Consider the following 18208-nt stretch of genomic DNA (forward strand, 5'->3'; position numbering starts at 1 on the left):
TCACTATTAGTTTGCCTTGCCCATTGCGTTTTATACTTATAAAAAATAAAACACGCAGAGAAAAAAGGAAAGACGCTGGGGGTACCGTTCCTCTCTTAAGGCGGTTCGGCGCCAATCCCGGCTGAAGCTTGAGGCGTCGCCCCGCGGAGTCGGCAATACCCCCGATTTGCGCTCGCGGTCCTTCGTTCACCTCCCGAAACAGCTCCGGAGGACGGCGCGACCGCTTCCACGCTGCTGGGGTGCCTTGCCCCTAAGGGTACCCCCCTTAGAGTTTGGGGTTTGCTGCGCCCTCGCGCCCCCCCAGACCTCCACAGAGCCCAGAAAACCGAGAGCTGGTTTTCCGCGCTTCAACACAGGCTGCGACCGGAACCGGAAGTCCATACTGTGACATTTCTAACACTCATGTATTATTGCTTAGAATGTTTCTATAAAAAGGGGCATAATTTTCTTGACTGGTGACTGAAAGGCTTCCACACTGAGCACTGACTGTGATATACCAGGCATTGTTCACTCATTTTTAACAGGGAATCCGCATGTGTTTCTTCTCCATTTTTCCAGACTTCAGAAAATCCAACTTCATTTTTTAACTCTATGATCCCAAGTGTTGATGACCTTTTGCATTGTCATTCTGGCCTGGCTGTATTGATTCCTCTGGCCATTTGCTTCTCAGTTAACTGTTTTTCCTCTTGAGGAACCTTTAATCATTCCTTTTCGAAATAGCATTATTTTTGTATCTGCTTCAGATACTGCTGAATTTTTGTATTTTCTGACCCACCCCCAATGGCAGTGCAGGCATAACCATCACAGAAAGCACACTGAAAGAAGATTGTACAACAAAATTATATCATCCCCTCCAAAAAAGCAACAACAGTTGGGGCTGGAGAAAGGGGACTGTCCATTTGGCTGCAAAGTGTTAGAAGTCAGGAAACAGACTTACAATTCCACTTCCAGATTAAAGCAGAACAGTGATGACTGGAGGCTGCTAAATGGGTGCACATCTTGAACAAACATCAACAACAATAAAAATCATAATAGTTGAATCTGCAGCTATTTTCCAACAGCAGAGAAGAATAAAAAACACAGCTCACATAAACATCCATTGTAGCTAGCCTAAACAAAATGTCTCAACAGCATGCCTTGATGGGCCAAGCGCTTCAAAATCTGGCAAATGACAAATGTTAACCAATTCCATAGACACAGGCTGAATGCAACAGAAAGTCATGATAGCACCTGAGTGGCTGACAGGGTTCATAGGAACATAAGAATTCTGCAGATATTCTTCTAGAGAATGGAAATTCACTATCCAGCATGGAAAGCGTTAAAGATGATTATCTTTCAGATTTACAAACACTTTTATTGAAAATAACTCAGCAACTTTTATTGAAAATAACTCTGTGCTCTGATGGTGTTTCCTGCTTGGCAGGGGGTTGGACTCGATGGCCCTTGTGGTCTCTTCCAACTCTATGATTCTATGATTCTATGAAATACCGTATTTTTCGCTCTATAGGACGCACTTTTTCCCCTCCAAAAATGAAGGGGAAATGTGTGCGCGTCCTATGGAGCGAATGCAGGCTCCTTGGCTTCGCGGCGACGCGCCTGTCCTGGAAGCCGGAGGAGGAACAGAAGGGTCTCCTTCTGTTCCTTCTCCAGCTTCGCTGAAGGGTGCTGCCACTTCTCCCTCACTGCGCAGCGCCTCTCCTGTGAAGGAGAGGCGCTGCGCAGAGAGAGACAGAAGGCGCAGCGCCCCTTGAGCAACGCGCCTGTCCAGCGAAGCCGGAGGAGGAACAGAAGGGTCTCCTTCTGTTCCTCCTCCCGCTTCTCAGCGACGCGCCTGTCCAGCGAAGCCCGAGGAGGAACAGAAGGGTCTTCTTCTGTTCCTTCTCCAGCTTCGCTGAAGGGCGCTGCCCCTTCTCCCTCTCTGCGCAGCACCTCTCCTGTGAAGGAGGGGCGCTGCGCAGAGAGAGAGAGAAGGCGCAGTGCCCCTTCAGCGACGCGTCTGTCCTGGCTTCTGCTTTAGCTGCGCAGCCTCTTCGGGCAGGGGGAACCTTCATCCCGCTGCCCTGAAGAGGCTTGGCGCGGTTACCCCAGAAGCCAGAACAGCCACACGGTATCCCAGAAGCCAGATCCCTCTTGCTGTTCTGGCTTCTGGGGTTCAGAATAATTTTTTCTTGTTTTCCGCCTCCCAAAACTAGGTGCGCCCTATGGTCTGGTGCGCCCTATGGTGCAAAAAATACGGTACCAGGTCAAAGCAGTATGTGCAACATGCCTTTCCCTAAAATGTTGAAATAACTGGCTGTCCAAAAGAATAGCTTTGTCCCACAGAACACTATATGAGATGTAACAATAAAGTGTTTTCTAAAATGCTTAAATGCTGGAAAAACAGCATTTGTGCCTAGCTATGCACCATTCTGCCACAGGGCTTTTCTAAATGACAGACTGGATTTGACTTTACCCTTCAAACTGTTGCCAAATCATTAATATTTCAAAAGTTTATCATCTGCAATGAAATTAAAGAATTTACAAAAAAAGAAGTCCTTATGTATGTATATGCATAGTTAATAAATACATTTGAAAGGTAATAAATAAATATATAACTTTACACTAAATGTAAACTAACAGATAAACATATCATTATATGCACATTACGATATATCCTCAATAAAGTGTATGGCTTTAATGAATCCTGTGTTATACTGTTTCAATATTGAATAAATAAGCTTCATTTTTCAATAAACTATTTGTCTTTTTGTCTTCCTTCTCTTATCCAGTTTCACCATATAAAGCATATCTCATACTCTAATCAGCCACAAGTCAATAGATGGTGAAGCAGAGTATTTAAACAGATGCCAAATTAAAAGGGCATTCCGTCTTCTGTCGCCAAGAAAGATTTCTGGAATATGGTTTGCATTCGCAAAGAAGCACACAATTATGTTAGCTTTGTTCTGCAGATTTGCATAACAAGTGGAAAATAGTGTCACATAAATATGCAGTCACCACTTATTATTGTTCTGATAATTTTTGTTTCTGTTAACTTATGAAGCATCTAATGACTGGCATTGTATACCACCCAAGGGCTGTGTCAACTCAGCTTACACTTTGCTTTTTAATTCCCCCCCCCCCACAAAAGATTGCTATTCTAATCCTGATTATTACCCTCTCCCATACTCAAACAGACCTGTCTATCCATCAGCCTGTGGAATTTGATCTCAACAATTTTCCTTCCTTCAATGAAGAGAGCACATTATTCCATAAAAAAAAAAAATCAAGAGTAGCTGCAGCTTGAAAATCTATTAAGCAGCAGCTCTAAACAGGGACTGTGTTCCATGCCAGCTTTCCCTGCTGGTAAACCACCCCATTCACATTATTCATTATTCTACCATTTCATCATGGTACATATATTGTTTCCACTACTTGACCACAATCAGTACAATTTCCACGTTGCTACTGTAGCTCAGGGTTGAAGGTTACAAATTGTGGCAATGGAGTTGCTCAGAAATGCTAAAAAGACAGGCCAGGAATGCTCTGACAAGCTTACTTCTCACGTCCAAAGCAGCCTTCAAATTGTTGCAGTGGGGAAAAACCTGTTTATTTTTCATACAATTTGCAGGAAACTTTAATAGCTTAGATTTCAGAAGGAAGTCCAATAGTGCTCATTCATGCCTTCAAAATTATTTTTTTTACCACTGCTGATGAAAAACAGATCTATGTGCTATGAAGAAAAGGAACACACACTTTCCAGGAGACTGCATGGACCATAGACTTATCAATGAGCTATAACCGCTTTTCACATTTCTCAAGAATGTGTCATTCATTAGATGGACTGATAATATCAAGGTTCCCCCTCTGGACACTATCAGCTTGATATTGATTGAAGTAGACATGCAAAGACTAGCATATTAAGCAGAAAAACTCTTTTACCCAGTAGTCTAACCATTAAAAAAAGAGAATGTATTGGGAGTTTTTCATATGAAGAGTGCATTCAGACATTTGATTCTCCCACTCTATTATCTTTTTAGATGCCTTTACATTGTCCGAGTATCATATGTATGCAGTACAGACGGTATAGACACAATGTACTGTAACTTTCTTTCTATGTTTATGTAAGCGGACAAAATTCAGTGTTGTAAGGCTGGAGAGGAAGGGCCCCGTGACTCCCAAGAGACAAGGAGTGTTTGGTTCTCTCCATCTTACAAAATAAAAAATAAAAAAAATCTCCCTTGAACTACATAATTCAAGCTTCCATCTGTGTATAAAATTGGAGCAAAATTCCAAAAAGCTGATCCCTTTCAGCAACAATTTCCTTTCCTGGAACTCATTTCAAGAACATTGTGCTAATGCACAGGTTAACAGAGGCAGTTTATATTATTCAATTAAAACATTTATGAACAGTTTTCTTCATCTCTCTCAGGAGAAATCCAGATTTCTGAATTGTGAACAGCTCTGTCTGGGGAACAAAATAGCTCCTGTGTTATGTATTTTCTCTGAGTCCTCCCCACCCCCATCTTTTGAGGATTGAGCAAAACAAGAATGCAGAACTGCCTCCAACAGAACAGAACAGCATGGGATCTGTTTACTAATTGGAGCATAATTCTGCGTAATGTGTGTGCACGCTGCCCAGAGCAGCAGCCTTGCACTTTTCTGAGAAATTTGCTTATTTCCGTACTAGCACTATCTTATGTAGTCTGCCTAGAGGTTTTCTTTGATTAAGTGATATATAAATCCTGTTACATTCATATAATGATGACATCCTAGCCAACTCTCTGTGTATAATAAAGTGCACAATGCAGTCCCTTGGTTAAATACTAGATCAAAAAGATAGGAGGAATGATCAAGTTAGATAAAATATGTGAAGCCCTTTATCACTGATATATAAAATTCTGTTGTTATTAAAAATGGATTCCAGATCAATTGAGAATGGGGTTCCCTTAGTGCATTTACTACAGAAATGGTACGAATCTCTACCTGATAGAAATAATTCTTCCTGCATTTTTGCTCTTGCTTGTTCAGAAAAACATCTCTTCTTCAACCATTCAGCCTCAAATTCACTGGTGTGGTCATCTGGCCATACAATGCATACCTTAGTCCACAAAACAGAAAGAGACATACATTGAAAGCAGACCAGAATAATCCAAGCATTTTATTTGCTTTGCTGTTTTTTCTTCTTTGTTTTGTTGGATTGGACTTCTAACTCATAATGAAAGCAACTGGCATGTGGTCTTGTTATGTGTGTGCAATCCTACACATGTTTAATTGGAAGGTGGTTCCATTAATTTAGCAGGCCTTTCTCCCTAGTAAGTGTGCTTAGGATTGAGGCCTAATAACCTCTTTCACTCTGAAGAGTTTGTATAGTGCAATGCTATGCATGCTTATTCAAAACTAAGTCCCACTGTGTTCAGTGAGGCTTATTCCCAGGTAAGCAGCATTAAATCACTGCAACAAAATGGTTCTACATATGGAGATTAATATATTATATGAAAACAGCTTATCTCTCTCTCTCTCTCTCTCTCTCTCTCTCTCTCTCTCTCTCTCTCACACACACACACACACACACACACACACACACATTACCTTTTTCTCCCTCTGTGCCAAAGTGACATTCTTGGCCCCAACATTGACATCCAGATTTTCAAGAAGCAGTTTGCGTGCTTTAGCAGAGTGCAGGAAGCACTCGGGGCATTGGCAATTGTCTCGCAGCCACACAGAAGGGTAAAGGCTCTTGCTCCCATCTTCCCAGTGGACACAGATAAACTGATTTGCCTCCAGAGCTTCCACTTTATGGATGGCTGCACTCGTATTGAAGGCCTGAGCCGTCTGTGTTGTCCCCGGCATTGAATGCTGCCAAGGCCTCCTGCTCAGGGAGAAATGTTTTTGATGGCTGTGCTTGCCGTTTTGTGCTTGCAGCAGAGTTCGAGAACAGTCTTGGTGGACTTTGGTTCTTAACAAGTATTTAGCGATTGAAGTCCACATCTTTCCTTTTCCTTGTTTGATCTTCAGTACAGAAAGGCCTTTTCACCCTGTGAAATCTCTCTCCAGGTCAGTGCTGTAAGAATAAAGCATACTGATGAAAGGCAAGAAGGAAGAAAAGGGATTCTGTTCAAAAGAATGTTACTTCTGGTCCCTGTCACCCTTTCATTCTGGCACATAATGTCTCCATTTCCCCCAACCCCCTTGAAGTTCTGATCAAGTGTTTTTTTTGGGGGGGGGAGAAAGAAAAAAGTTTTAGCTTTGTACTGTATGCCTCAAAATTTGGACCCCAATACAAAAAGTCTGACAGAACCATGGTTTTGGAGAGCAGCAGATGTTGCAATCCCAAACAATTTTAAAGGAAATATTATTGGCTGTTCCAAAAGAAATAACTTGCACCCATTGGTTCCTCTCCATGCCCATAATATTGGATCAGCTGACACATCTGACAAGTGTGGGTCCCTCAACGATCTGTTGCAACCACTTTTCTCTCACAGATCTACAGATACTGCATTTGAACCTTAGAAAACGAGGCTCTGTTTATAGTGGGTGAGATTCAACTAATGAGCCATGTCAGCCAAAGCCCTATTCTAGGACTTCCACTCGCACAATGGGCTTTCTTTCCTCTCTTCCTCCTGTGCCCCTGAAATTGTCTTAGGGCGTGGGGTGGAGAGAACTCATGGGGAGTAACACACAGGGGTAAGAGAAGGGAGATAATCTGAAATGTTTGCTCTGATTGATCAATAGTACAACAATGAATTCCTCCTATTGCTGCTCAGAGAAATTCTTAACCAGCAACACATTTGTCTATAGGTACTCTTACTCCTAACACCATTAGGCAAGTTAAATTCACCGACTCGCAAAGCCACAATTAATAGTGCTTCTGTGAGCTTACAGATACACAGACAGATTCATTTTTGAGACCAAAAAGCGATCCAATCTCATGAAGCATCATCCAAGTGCTTGTGGCCAGGGTCACGGCGAACATGCCATTTCAGCCATCCCTTATGACAGCCTCTGCTGACCTGCTGCCCTCCATCTGCAGAAGGCTACAACTCCCAGCAGCTCCAGCCAGCACAGCTGAAGTCTACAACAGCTGGAGGTTAGCACAGACTGCCTTATGAAATGGTTTAAAAGCACGGATTCGCTCAAGAAGTGGTCACAATCGACTTTATATATTCATTTATTTCATTTCATTTATGAATCACTTCCCATGAAACATCCCAAAGTGATTAGCAACAAAAACGTCAACAATAAAACACACACATCAAAACAATTCCAATTCCAATTCAGATGCAGACTGGGATAAGAAGGTCCACTTATATTTTTCCTTGCAACACCACAACGTAACCACATACTATATTATTATAGTATATTACAATTATACCACTATTATTATAGTCAATATATTAAGCATCCAGAAAACAATCCCCTTGTACACATGTCCTTCCATACGGATGAACAGGTAGTCAAAACATGCACACATAGACACTCTTCCCCCCCACCCTTTCATATGCACATAGACAAGGACCATGCAGATGCAGACATGCACAAAGGATGCTCTCATCCCCAACCTGGCAACTGCAGCAGCTGTGGCTGGCAGTCGGTAGGTTGGAGCAAGGAAAGGAGCTGACCATCTGGACACCTCCTTGCTTTTTTCAATAGGGTAGCCCAGGCTAGGAGACAACAAACACACATGGCATGCAGCAGCACGGAGCTACACACATCACTGCTGCTTCAGAGACTCCCCTGACAAAAACAATAGCAATACCTATATTGAGGGGGAAAATGAATGGAAAACAGGGCAAGGAAACCAACTTTCACTCCTCTCACCCTACAACTGGGGGATTGCAGTGGCAGCAGCAAAAGCCTCAAAACCAGTCAGGCCCATAGTTTTCCAGATGGCTGGCAACTCTCTCCTGCTGCTGGTTTCTCAATTAATAACAGATGGGGGAACACACATTTATAATGCTAGTCTGTCTAAGGTTCAAAGGAAGAACCATTTTTTCCTGGAAAAATCACAAGGTTGAACTTTCCAGTATCCCCTTACCCCAGTTAGCTGGGGTGACCAGGAGCTGCCAAAACTAAAGGATGGGGCAGGGGAGAGAGAAAAGCTTAAGAATGATGAGATCTGAAAACATAATAAATGTAAATTCCTATTGGCCTCATGGTTATGCAGCCTGTCGGAGCCAATAACTTTAATTTTTCATGCTTATCACTGCAAGCCGCAAAAGAGAACTGCTGACTGCATGTAAGTGGCATGTTGTTTACCCGCATCGTTCCATAACGAGGAAAGTATGTGCTAATATCTGTGCTCTCCCTGGGATGAAGCATTGCACCTGGCTGATTCTTTTTGCTGTTGTTCCCATCTGAAACCCTAAGCCAGCTCAGTCCAGTCATCTTCAACTTTTTGTGGCCTGAGCAAGATAGAACATGGCAGCTTCCTATGTTCCTAATGGAGAAAATACCTTTTCACAATACCTAAACAACAACCGTCTTGTGGTATGTAGGGGCCATTTTGTGTGTGTACAAGGGGTTCACTGGATCAGGGCCATTGTCTCAGATCCTCGGCTACCTTTTCACAGCAGCATAGTGCCTTGCATGTCCTTAGGTCCTGGGCAATACCCCAAAACCCACCTTTTCACTCAGGCTTGCCAAACCAATTCTCTGTTCTATCTCTGCCTCTTTTCTCCAGGCCTTTGCTTTCTCTCCTCCCCTTGTGTTTCCCAGTATACTGCTTCCTTCTCCTGCAATGACTACTCAACATAACTGCCTATTTCCCCTTCCTTCTTTTAGCCTCTTGGGATCCCTGTATGCTGCTTCTCCAACCTCCCAGGCCTTCTCTACTTTCACGTTTTGCACCTCTGTGCTTCAGTTTGTAGTGACCGAAGAATCCCAACTTCTACTGTGGGGGTGAGGAAACTTTTTCAGCTTGAATATCACATTCCCTTCTGGGTGGACACATGCCAAAGCTGGGTGGGGCCAGAGGCTGAAGGAGGTGGAGCAATGAATGTAAATTTTATCTTTGTACAGTAGGCTAGTTTCCATACACCTACATGCCACTTTCTAGCCTCCATCCAGGGAAGCAAGAGGCATTATCAGAATTCTAGGACACACATCAGCCATACAAAAAAAACCACACTCAAGAAGAGTGCAAAGCAAGGACAATGAAGGGTGTGTCATGGGAAGAGGGGCTGTGGCTGAAGAGACGAAGCCAGGGGAAGAGTCCCAAGGGCCTGATAGCGAGGCTTGAAGGGCCGCGTTACCAAGCAAAAGTCTTTAAAATGCTTTGTTTCCAGACCTTTGCAATAGACTTGGACCTAGGAGTATACCACGTTTCAGCTTTTTATTTGTGGCAGAAATACCAAGGCAGGAGCATCCTTGTACATGTAACTAGTCCAAAAAATATTGACATTTTTGCAGCTGTGAAAAGGAATAAAATCCAGCTCTCTGGACCACATTTCTATTGTGTCTTCCACTGAAACTGGGCGGAGTGAACATCAAAGGAAGACCATTGATTTATTCCAGCTGAAGAATGGCTCATCACACAGCAAGAAGATAATTTGTGACGGAATTTTATATTACATGTTTACTAGGCTATAAATTCTTAAAATATTCACTGATTCTTATATAGTTACATTTGAAGCAGACCGCAAGTACATATTTTCATACTTTACCATAATCCTGCTTCAAATCGTTGCACAAAAATTAAAATCCTTTTAAGTGGGGCAAGCAATTAATGCTCCACCCACCTTCCTTGTCTATTTGACGCAAAGCAAATGCTCAGAACAAAATTAATCTACACCAGACACAAGAACTAGCTTCAACTAATGGCAGTTTCAAATAAACCAACACATTTAATTCTCCAGTGTGGTGTAGTGGTTAAGAGCGGTAGATTCGTAATCTGGTGAACTGGGATCACTTCCCCACTCCTCCACATGCAGCTGCTGGGTGACCTTGGGCTAGTCACACTTCTTTGAAGTCTCTCAGCCCCACTCACCTCACGGAGTGTTTGTTGTGGGGAAGGAAGGGAAAGGAGAATGTTAGCCGCTTTGAGACTCCTTCGGGAAGTGATAAAGTGGGATATCAAATCCAAACTACTACTCCTCCTCCTCCTCTTCTTCTTCTTCTTCTTCTTCTTCTTCTTCTTCTTCTTCTTCTTCTTCATTTCCAATCCTGGTGCTGTAGCTTACTTCCAAGGAATAAGGACAGCTGCTTGCAGGTATGAAAAGGATGATCTTTGCAGATGAGGGATGGCTGGAGTACTACCACAAAGTTTCATTAGCAGCTCTTAATTCAGGTAGCTTTGGGGGGGGGCATGCCAATTTTGGAGGGGTTGTTGTTGTTTTAATCCCTTTATCCACGGTCCAAATCCTGTTCAGCTACTCACTAAAAATAACAGTGCATTTAGCCTCGGGGTACATAAAGAAAGAAGGAGCAGTGATGTGGAGTTGAGTATTTTTCCTGCAGAAAATTTTCCATTTCTTAAATTCATTAGTAGCAATAAATGGGTGTCAATTGCAAATGAATGGGGCTGTCAATATCTTAGTCAAGCTTGGCAGTTCTAAACTGTTTGTTTCAATTACTTAAAATACAGTTGTACCTTGGATCCCGAACGCCTTGGTACTCGGACATTTTGGCTCCCAAACGCCACAAACCTGGAAGTGAGTGTTCTGGTTTGTGAACATTCTTTGGAACCCAAATGTTCGACGGGGCTTCTGTGGCTTCTGATTGGCTGCAGGAGCTTCCTGCAGCCAATCATAATCCGTGCTTCGGTTTCCGAACATTTTGGAAGTCGAATAGACTTCCAGAATGGATTCCGTTTGACTTCCAAGGTACAACTGTATGGGTTTGCAAGGGGGAAGGATCCCCTCAAATTCCTGGGTGCCAGGCTCTCCCCATAATTTCTGAAATCAGTAAATGTGGGGTTTGATCAATGGATTTAGCAAGGCCTTAAAAAGTTAGTCAAACCAGCTTCCTCAGGAGCTGGGTTTAGAGAGGTGCCATTCAAGAACAAAGACAGGTAATAACAGAATCATTACCTGGACAAAAGGTGAGAGATTCAGCATCAGGCTGCCTGGACTACAGGGGGTGAGATGTCACCACAGGAAAAAGTGCCTTTTGAAGGAGACTTTTGAAACAGAGGTTGCCAGGGCAACAGGGAGAGGATGCTTGAAGCTGAAGGGAAGGAATTGTTTTCTGCAAAGGCTGCTGTGAAGAAGGAGGAAGCAGGCAAAACATGCATGCTGGCTAGGAGAGGCTGCACCAAGAGACCAGGGGCTATGTATGGTTGGCTGATGCTTTGGAACCAAGCTTACTGAAGCTATGAGAGGAGCAATGAGAGACATTCTTGGGGTGTGATATTCTGCAACCCCCATACCAACATTCAGGTATAAATATATATATAAACCATATTTTTTAAAGACACTACTCTCTGCTGTGCCTTGATTTCCCAATGGATACACAACTCTGGTTAAGAGCCACGACCCCTGGAATCTTGCTACCACTCGACAGAGATTGGGGTGGTCTGTAATGATACATATAAAACAGACACGCTCACCGAGGTCACTCTAGAACAGGAATATCTAATCTGAAGCCTGTGCCAGATTAGTTTTCAGTCTCCCTCCCAAATCTGTCATTTAAAAAAGAAGTTTAAAAAAGGATTTGGGTTTTTTTTTACTATTCCAATGGCTCACACTGTGACACCCCTATACCAAAAGGATCTTTGGGGGCTCCCAATTCCTTTTTAAAAGTTTTATTGATTGCTCCTATATGTGTCCCACTGTGACAATGTGATGTCAAAAGTTTAGGAAGAAGCCAAGCTGCAACAGCTACCACACCACCAACTTCCTTGAAAAGTAGTCCTACAACTCTGCCTTTTAATACATATTTTAGCAATACCCGTGAGACTGGATTGCACATATAAACACCCAAATCACCACACCTTTCAATTTCCAACAGTATTATTTTGATCCCTTATGAATGATCACACAAGGTATTTTTAATACCTCTTTTGAATTATTAAAGGCTGAAAAGATAAACTTTGCAAGCTTACAGAAAAGAATGGTTGTGGCCTTAGCAATGCATCCAAGCAGTAAAGATGTTTTGCATTTTTGTCATGAAACACGCTCATGTAAGCATTCAGTTGATGGTATCGAAAGACAGCAGAACCAACAGGGTCACACTCCCCTTGCCTAGTTCTGGACTCTATTTCCACCCACCAAAGCAACCAAGGCTATTTCAGTCCTAAAACCAGGCATAGCAAAATGTGCCTTAAACACAAAGAGCAGGCTGCACCTAACTAGTCCTACTAGTGGAAGCCCACACAAGGGCATGCACTAGTGCAACAGGGTTTTCCTCCCCTTTCCTTCACCTGCACCCCCCACAATTGGCACAGGGTGGGGGTGGGAGAATCCCCCAGCACAGCATGGGGATGGGGTTCTGCCTGGCAAGCTGATGGAACAACTGCCATAGCACTACATTAAATTCATCCCAAAGTAAAATTAGAAGAAAGAGGACGGAGCGGGGGAGGGGCAGGGGGAGAAAGCAAGGATGCCAAGATCTGACCATTAAAGGAAGTGGGAGTTCAAAATATATGAGGTGAGATTTAAAATGTCTAGCTGAAATATGCTTTAACTATTCCTTCTTTACAAGGCAATATTTGGCACACTTGCGCTATTACAGTATTTCATACTTTTACTAGATTAAAACCATACTGACCTGGAAGACCACCTATGCCTGGGATATGTAGAAGCAACCCTGTCAAATATTCTTTTATATAAGAGATCAGAGAAGGGTCAGTTTTGTTAAAAGGATGGGTAACTTTATTACCAGTAACTCTGTAGTTAAATACAAATAAACCGAATTATTGCATTCTAGGGGATTAGCCAATTGCTGATGAGGTCAGGAAAAAGAAAAATCTCCGTATTACAAAGCCAGTTACAATTCTCTTTCATTAAAAGTTTTTGGAAGAGAAACTTAGGCTATGTACACATTACCATTTAATTCGGATCAAGTGTGCTACCACCCCCAGTGTTTGAAGCTGAGTAAATGTAACATTATAGCCACAATCCATATGTATCCTGTAGTGTCTTGTTGCAAGGATATGGAAACAAATTAGGTAACGTACATTGGGTGAAAATGTGCTAAATACCCCGTGATCCTAGTAATATTCTGTATGGATATAATGCAAGCTCCAGCCCACTTATTCTGGAACACTAACATAGACATTGGCAGAATTCCTGTTGAGGAAAAGGGTTGTGCATCACAACCTCACTTTGTAAAGAACTCACCTTAAGCAACCTCTCGTCCTAAGAAGACACCAAACCCAGAGTCTACGAGAAATCCCTTCATATTAAAACATAACCGGCAGTAAACACATTCCATGCATTTTATTCTGATAACCATGTTTACCAAGGAATAGATGAATTCATGGTGGCTGGAAAGTTTTTAAGACCTGACACAGACAGCTTGTTCCCAGTCCTGCCCTGTCCTGCCATATTTCTACCCAATTCAGTGCTAAGGAACAGCTCTGTAAGATGCTAATGCTGTTTCAGGCACAGGAGGAAATTCTGAACTGCCACAAACATCCAGTGTTGAGATGTTGTGGTGGGCTAGCGGTAGTGATGCCCCATCAACCGTCCTCAAAGAAGCATTTCAGAATCCGAAATTTAATTTATAATTTGAGAGGTGCAGAGGGCTTGCTCAAATTTGATTAGACGTCACACCTCATGACCTGGAAGCCTTGATCTCTGATTCTCAGTAACTGAAATGATGAGATTCCTGAGAGGTGAAGAAAAGCTACTTGAAGATGTTCATTTATAGTGCAATCTTATGTACAGGAAGCTGGCGGGGCAGACACCAGTTCAAGTTAAGTCAGCATCCCTGCAGTGAAATAATTTTGATCTACACATTTCTCAAAAAACCTTTCACAGATCAGTTACATGACCTGGCAAACCAGGTGAAATGTACACTGCCAAAAGGTTTTGTAAGTTTCTCCTTGTCCTGACCACAACTCTGAAACACTTGTATTGGGGAACTTACACTGGCATGTGCTCTGGTGGCTTAAGTTCCGTTGGCTGAGACCCAGCTCAGCCAGACTGAGGGAGATACACAGATGTATCCCTGGCAGAGTTGGGATGGGTGAGTTATGCTGGCGTAGCTGAGCCAGGACAGCTGAAGATCCACCTTTTCCAAACTTGCTCATCCTGACAGGTCTTGGGTTTGGATTGCACTGTTATTTATAATTGCATTGCATGTTCCAGGTTGGATCCATGACAATGATTCAAAACAAACACACATGAAAACAAGCCCCCATCATTTCCCACAGCTATCATACCATATGGCTCTCTCGCACAAGGGTCATTTGGCTACCTGCATCATTGTGCAAAATGGAGAGGCGTTTACCATACACCACATACGTGCAGCATAAGCCTGAATACGGGACTCATTGTTTTAGTCTGAAAATGACTCACTTGCTTCCTATCATCTTGCTTACTGAATGCAAATATGTTCACATAGTGTGGTTCCTTATGCACCTGCACACAAGTAGCATCAAGTCTGGGACAGCCCAAAAGTTTGCGTAAGTGCAAAAAAGGGAGGGGCACTGAGGAACCTAAGTGTGGAAGGGGGGACACCCAAAAGCAGAACAGAGAGTACTGGAAAAGTTTTGTATGGGCTGGCTGACTAGGACAGGGGGAATGGAAAAGGGGGAAACGTAATGGTGTGTGATAAAAGGCAAGGTTGGAAGCTGGCCAGGCCCCTGAGCATGCACACTCCATTTGCAACATTTTGCGCCACCCCATGCCTCTTCTATGGCTCCCTCTGTATATGGAGTGGGTTTGTACCAGGGAAATGCCCCTGGCTGCCTCAGCCCAGGCTCACCCATGGGAGGCTCCTATCTCCTCAGTAGCTTTTCTACAAGGTCTGTTGTACAAGGTTTTCCTCTACATGCAGGTCCCGATGCCCCCGAAAGAACCCAATAGTGGGGGTGGTGGGGGTTTCCACTGGTTCCTCCACCCCTTTCGCAGGAGTTAAGACTGCAAGCCCAGCTGCACTTTATTTGGGAATAGGTCCCCGTTGAATTCTGCAGGACTTAACTTCTGCAGGAGTTAACTTTCGGAGACGACCGTGCTAGCAAGCAGTTGAGGAATAGGATCCTCCTCTCTCTCTCCCTCCCTCCCCCCACCCGCGACGAGGCCAAAAAGGAGGAGCCACCCATGAACTCTGCCCGAAAGCGCCTGCCAGCGGCGACGCAGCCACCTTCGGCCTCCCGAGCCACAGGCTGGGCTTTCCAAAGGGCCCGCGCGGGCTGCGGCGGGTGGGAGGGCTCCTTACCTGCCTGGCGCTACAGCTGGGCAAAGCCGGCCAACTGGGTCCTCCCACCGCCGCCGGCTTCGGCTGAGGCAGGCAAGCAAGCCGCGGCAGAGGAGGCGAAGGTCAGTTCGCCGGCTCGCCCTCAAAGAGCAGCTGCAAAGGCGGTAGGCGGTGATTCAGTTGCGCGCGCGCACCCCTTCTCGTTTGGGAAGGTATGCGCGCCGGGGAGAGAAACTCAAAGCGCAGGGCATGCCGGGATATTTTTTTTTAGTGCTGCCCCCAAACCTGTTGCTTGGAAGGAGGTGCCGTCAGCGACGATAGGGTTAAAGATAGACACCCTTCGAGGTCGCATCCCGCGAGCCAGGAAAGCCCGCGGGCGACCGGCTGGAGGATTAGGAATCTCTCCGTTCCTTGAGAGGGCTTTTCAGCCCCGGGGCCGCATTGCCTTCTAAGCAACCTTCCTCGGGCCATATACCAGTGGTGGGTGGCGCCAGAGGCAAAAAAAGAGTGGCAGGGTGGTGTAGTGGTTAGAACATCGGACAAGGATCTGGGATCCCCACTAGGCCGTGGGATGACCTTGGGCCAGTCCCTGCCTCTCTGCTTAATCTGCCTCGCAGGGTTTGTTTGCGAGGATAAAATGGGGAAGGGGGAAACCATGCGCACCACCTTGAGCTCATTGGAGAAAAAGGTAGGATATAAATGTAATAAATAAAGGAAAGGGGGCATTTTTATCTCTGTACAATAGACTGGTTTTACACCCACACCCCTCTGTTTCTGGACAAGCAAGAATCCATCCCGTTCAAGCACATAGGGAGAGGGGTGTGTGGAGAGCCAGATAGAGAGGCTTGAGATTTGGCCTTGGGAAGGTCCCCCCCCCCCTTTGTACAGCAAGAGCACCTCATCTCACTCTGGGTGGCACTGAACAGGCTTGTGAATGTGGGGAACATAAAATGATTGCAGGAAACAGCTGCCCTCTCACTTTTCCTCTGGAAAGGGAGAATTGGGTCTGTTGTAGTGCTCAGAGGAAAAGCGCAGCTCACAAGTCAGCAAGAAGTAGGCTGCAAATGTGGAAGTGGGCAAAATTAGTTGCTTGGGGAATGCATAGCTGCCTAACCTTGTTGCTGGTGTTCATGTTGTAGCACCAACTACCCCGCTTCCTGCTCTCCTGGAGCTTGCCTGTGCTCTCACATTCAGCATCCCAACATGAAAGGTTGATATCCCCCCACTGCCATACTTCCCAGTAGTAGAGGCAACCTCTACAACTTTCTCTTGTTATGTCTTTATACCTGTATTCAGATTGCACCATGTGTTTAACTAGTAAAGGTAAAGGGACTCCTGACCCTGTGGCCGACTCTGGGGTTGTGGCGCTCATCTCGCTTTACTGGCCGAGGGAGCCGGCGTACAGCTTCCGGGTCATGTGGCCAGCATGAGTAAGCCGCTTCTGGCGAACCAGAGCAGCTCACGGAAACGCCGTTTACCTTCCCGCCAGAGCGGTACCTATTTATCTACTTGAACTTGATGTGCTTTTGAACTGCTAGGTGGGCAGGAGCAGGGACCGGGCAACGGGAGCTCACCCGTCATGGGGATTTGAACTGCCGACCTTCTGATCGGCAAGTCCTAGGCTCTGTGATTTAACCGAAAGTGCCACCTGCTAGATAGGATCTAAATTTCCAATGTAATTTCTATGTAGAATTGCAGAGCCTTCTAGGTTACTCACTCTTCCCCTGCTAGAGGAAGGTAATCCAGAACTAGAACAACCCCCATAGATGACCATCTATTCAGCTTGAAGAAATGTAACGATGATAACCCATAAGATCCCTAAGTTCTATTGTTCAGTTGTTTTCCATGAAGAAGTTTCTCCTAACATTCAGCCATAATCTAGCCTAAGTTCATATAGTAGAGCTATAGATGTGCAGAGCAAATCTTCAGTAGATGTCACAAAATTGGAAAGTGCAAAAACTGTCTTCTCTTTTTAACACAATACAGCCAAGATAAAGAAACTGGTAATTGCACAACTTTGCAATTCAATGTTCAGCTCTTGCAAATTCATAATTCATTGCTCCTCAGACGTACACTAGTTGATTTCACAGCCAATAAGACAAACTATTATGGCTTTGCATAAGTGCAGAATTAAGGAACAGCACACTGTGGAGTTGCAAGTAGTGAAATCAAGCTCCAAGTATCAACACCACCAAGTGTAAAGCCTATTCATCAGTGTTACACCAGAAATAACGTATGGAATATCTCCAGTGTTTTAATACTGTCAAGCCAACGTATTTATCAAAGGCTGCAACATTTTACTTGGATTTAAGAATGGGTAGTGTGATTGATGGAAACAGGAGCAGATGTAGTAGAGAACTTAAAAGACTGTTTTGTGAATTAGATTTTAACAGCCATTTTGGCAACAAGACTGGAAAATTAATTCATACTCAGTTTTGTTACGTATAGGAAATTAAATATTTGGGTTGGTAGCTCTATTCTATAAGACTCAGTGCTGTAATCTGTTCATAATATGTCTTAATTCTGTGCTGTAAGTCACAAATAAAAAAAGGTAACTTTATAAAAAAAAGTTGACTTTACCTAAGTCACATATAGGTGAAAGACCTCTGGATGGTTAAGTCCAGTCAAATGTGACTGTGGGGTGTGGCGCTCATCTCACTTCAGGCTGAGGGAGCCAGCATTTGTCCACAGGCAGCTTTCTGGGTCATGTGGCCAGCATCACTAAACTGCTTCTGGTGCAACAGAGCACAGCAGAAGCCAGAGCGCATGAAAATGCTGTTTACCTTCCCGCCACAGTGGTACATATTTTTCTATTTGCACTGGTATGCTTTCGAACTTCTAGGTTGGTAGAAGCTGGACAGAGCAACGGGAGCACACCCCATCACACGGATTTGAACTGCCGACCTTCTGATTGGCAAGCCCAAGAGGC

The 18208-nt window shown here is 44.2% G+C and overlaps 1 protein-coding gene across 2 annotated transcripts in view; it reads right to left on the bottom strand.

Moving 5' to 3' along the window:
• Nucleotides 1-18208, bottom strand: part of BBOX1 (gamma-butyrobetaine hydroxylase 1) — a 43133-nt gene that overhangs the window by 23477 nt on the left and 1448 nt on the right. Inside the window, exons 1-3 of one of the 2 annotated variants that reach the window (XM_083599281.1) lie at nt 15301-15502; nt 5569-6040; nt 4963-5077 (exon numbers count right to left, since the gene is read on the bottom strand). In XM_083599281.1, coding sequence (XP_083455407.1) covers nt 4963-5077; nt 5569-5967 — 514 coding nt within the window. In that variant the 5' untranslated portion in view covers nt 5968-6040; nt 15301-15502. Of the gene's footprint in view, nt 1-4962; nt 5078-5568; nt 6041-15300; nt 15503-18208 lie in introns of those variants that run through there. The other variant, XM_083599280.1, reaches the window with a different exon arrangement.

Source organism: Podarcis filfolensis, assembly GCF_964270895.1.
Source record: "Podarcis filfolensis genome assembly, chromosome: 1".
Classification (NCBI taxonomy): domain Eukaryota; kingdom Metazoa; phylum Chordata; class Lepidosauria; order Squamata; family Lacertidae; genus Podarcis; species Podarcis filfolensis.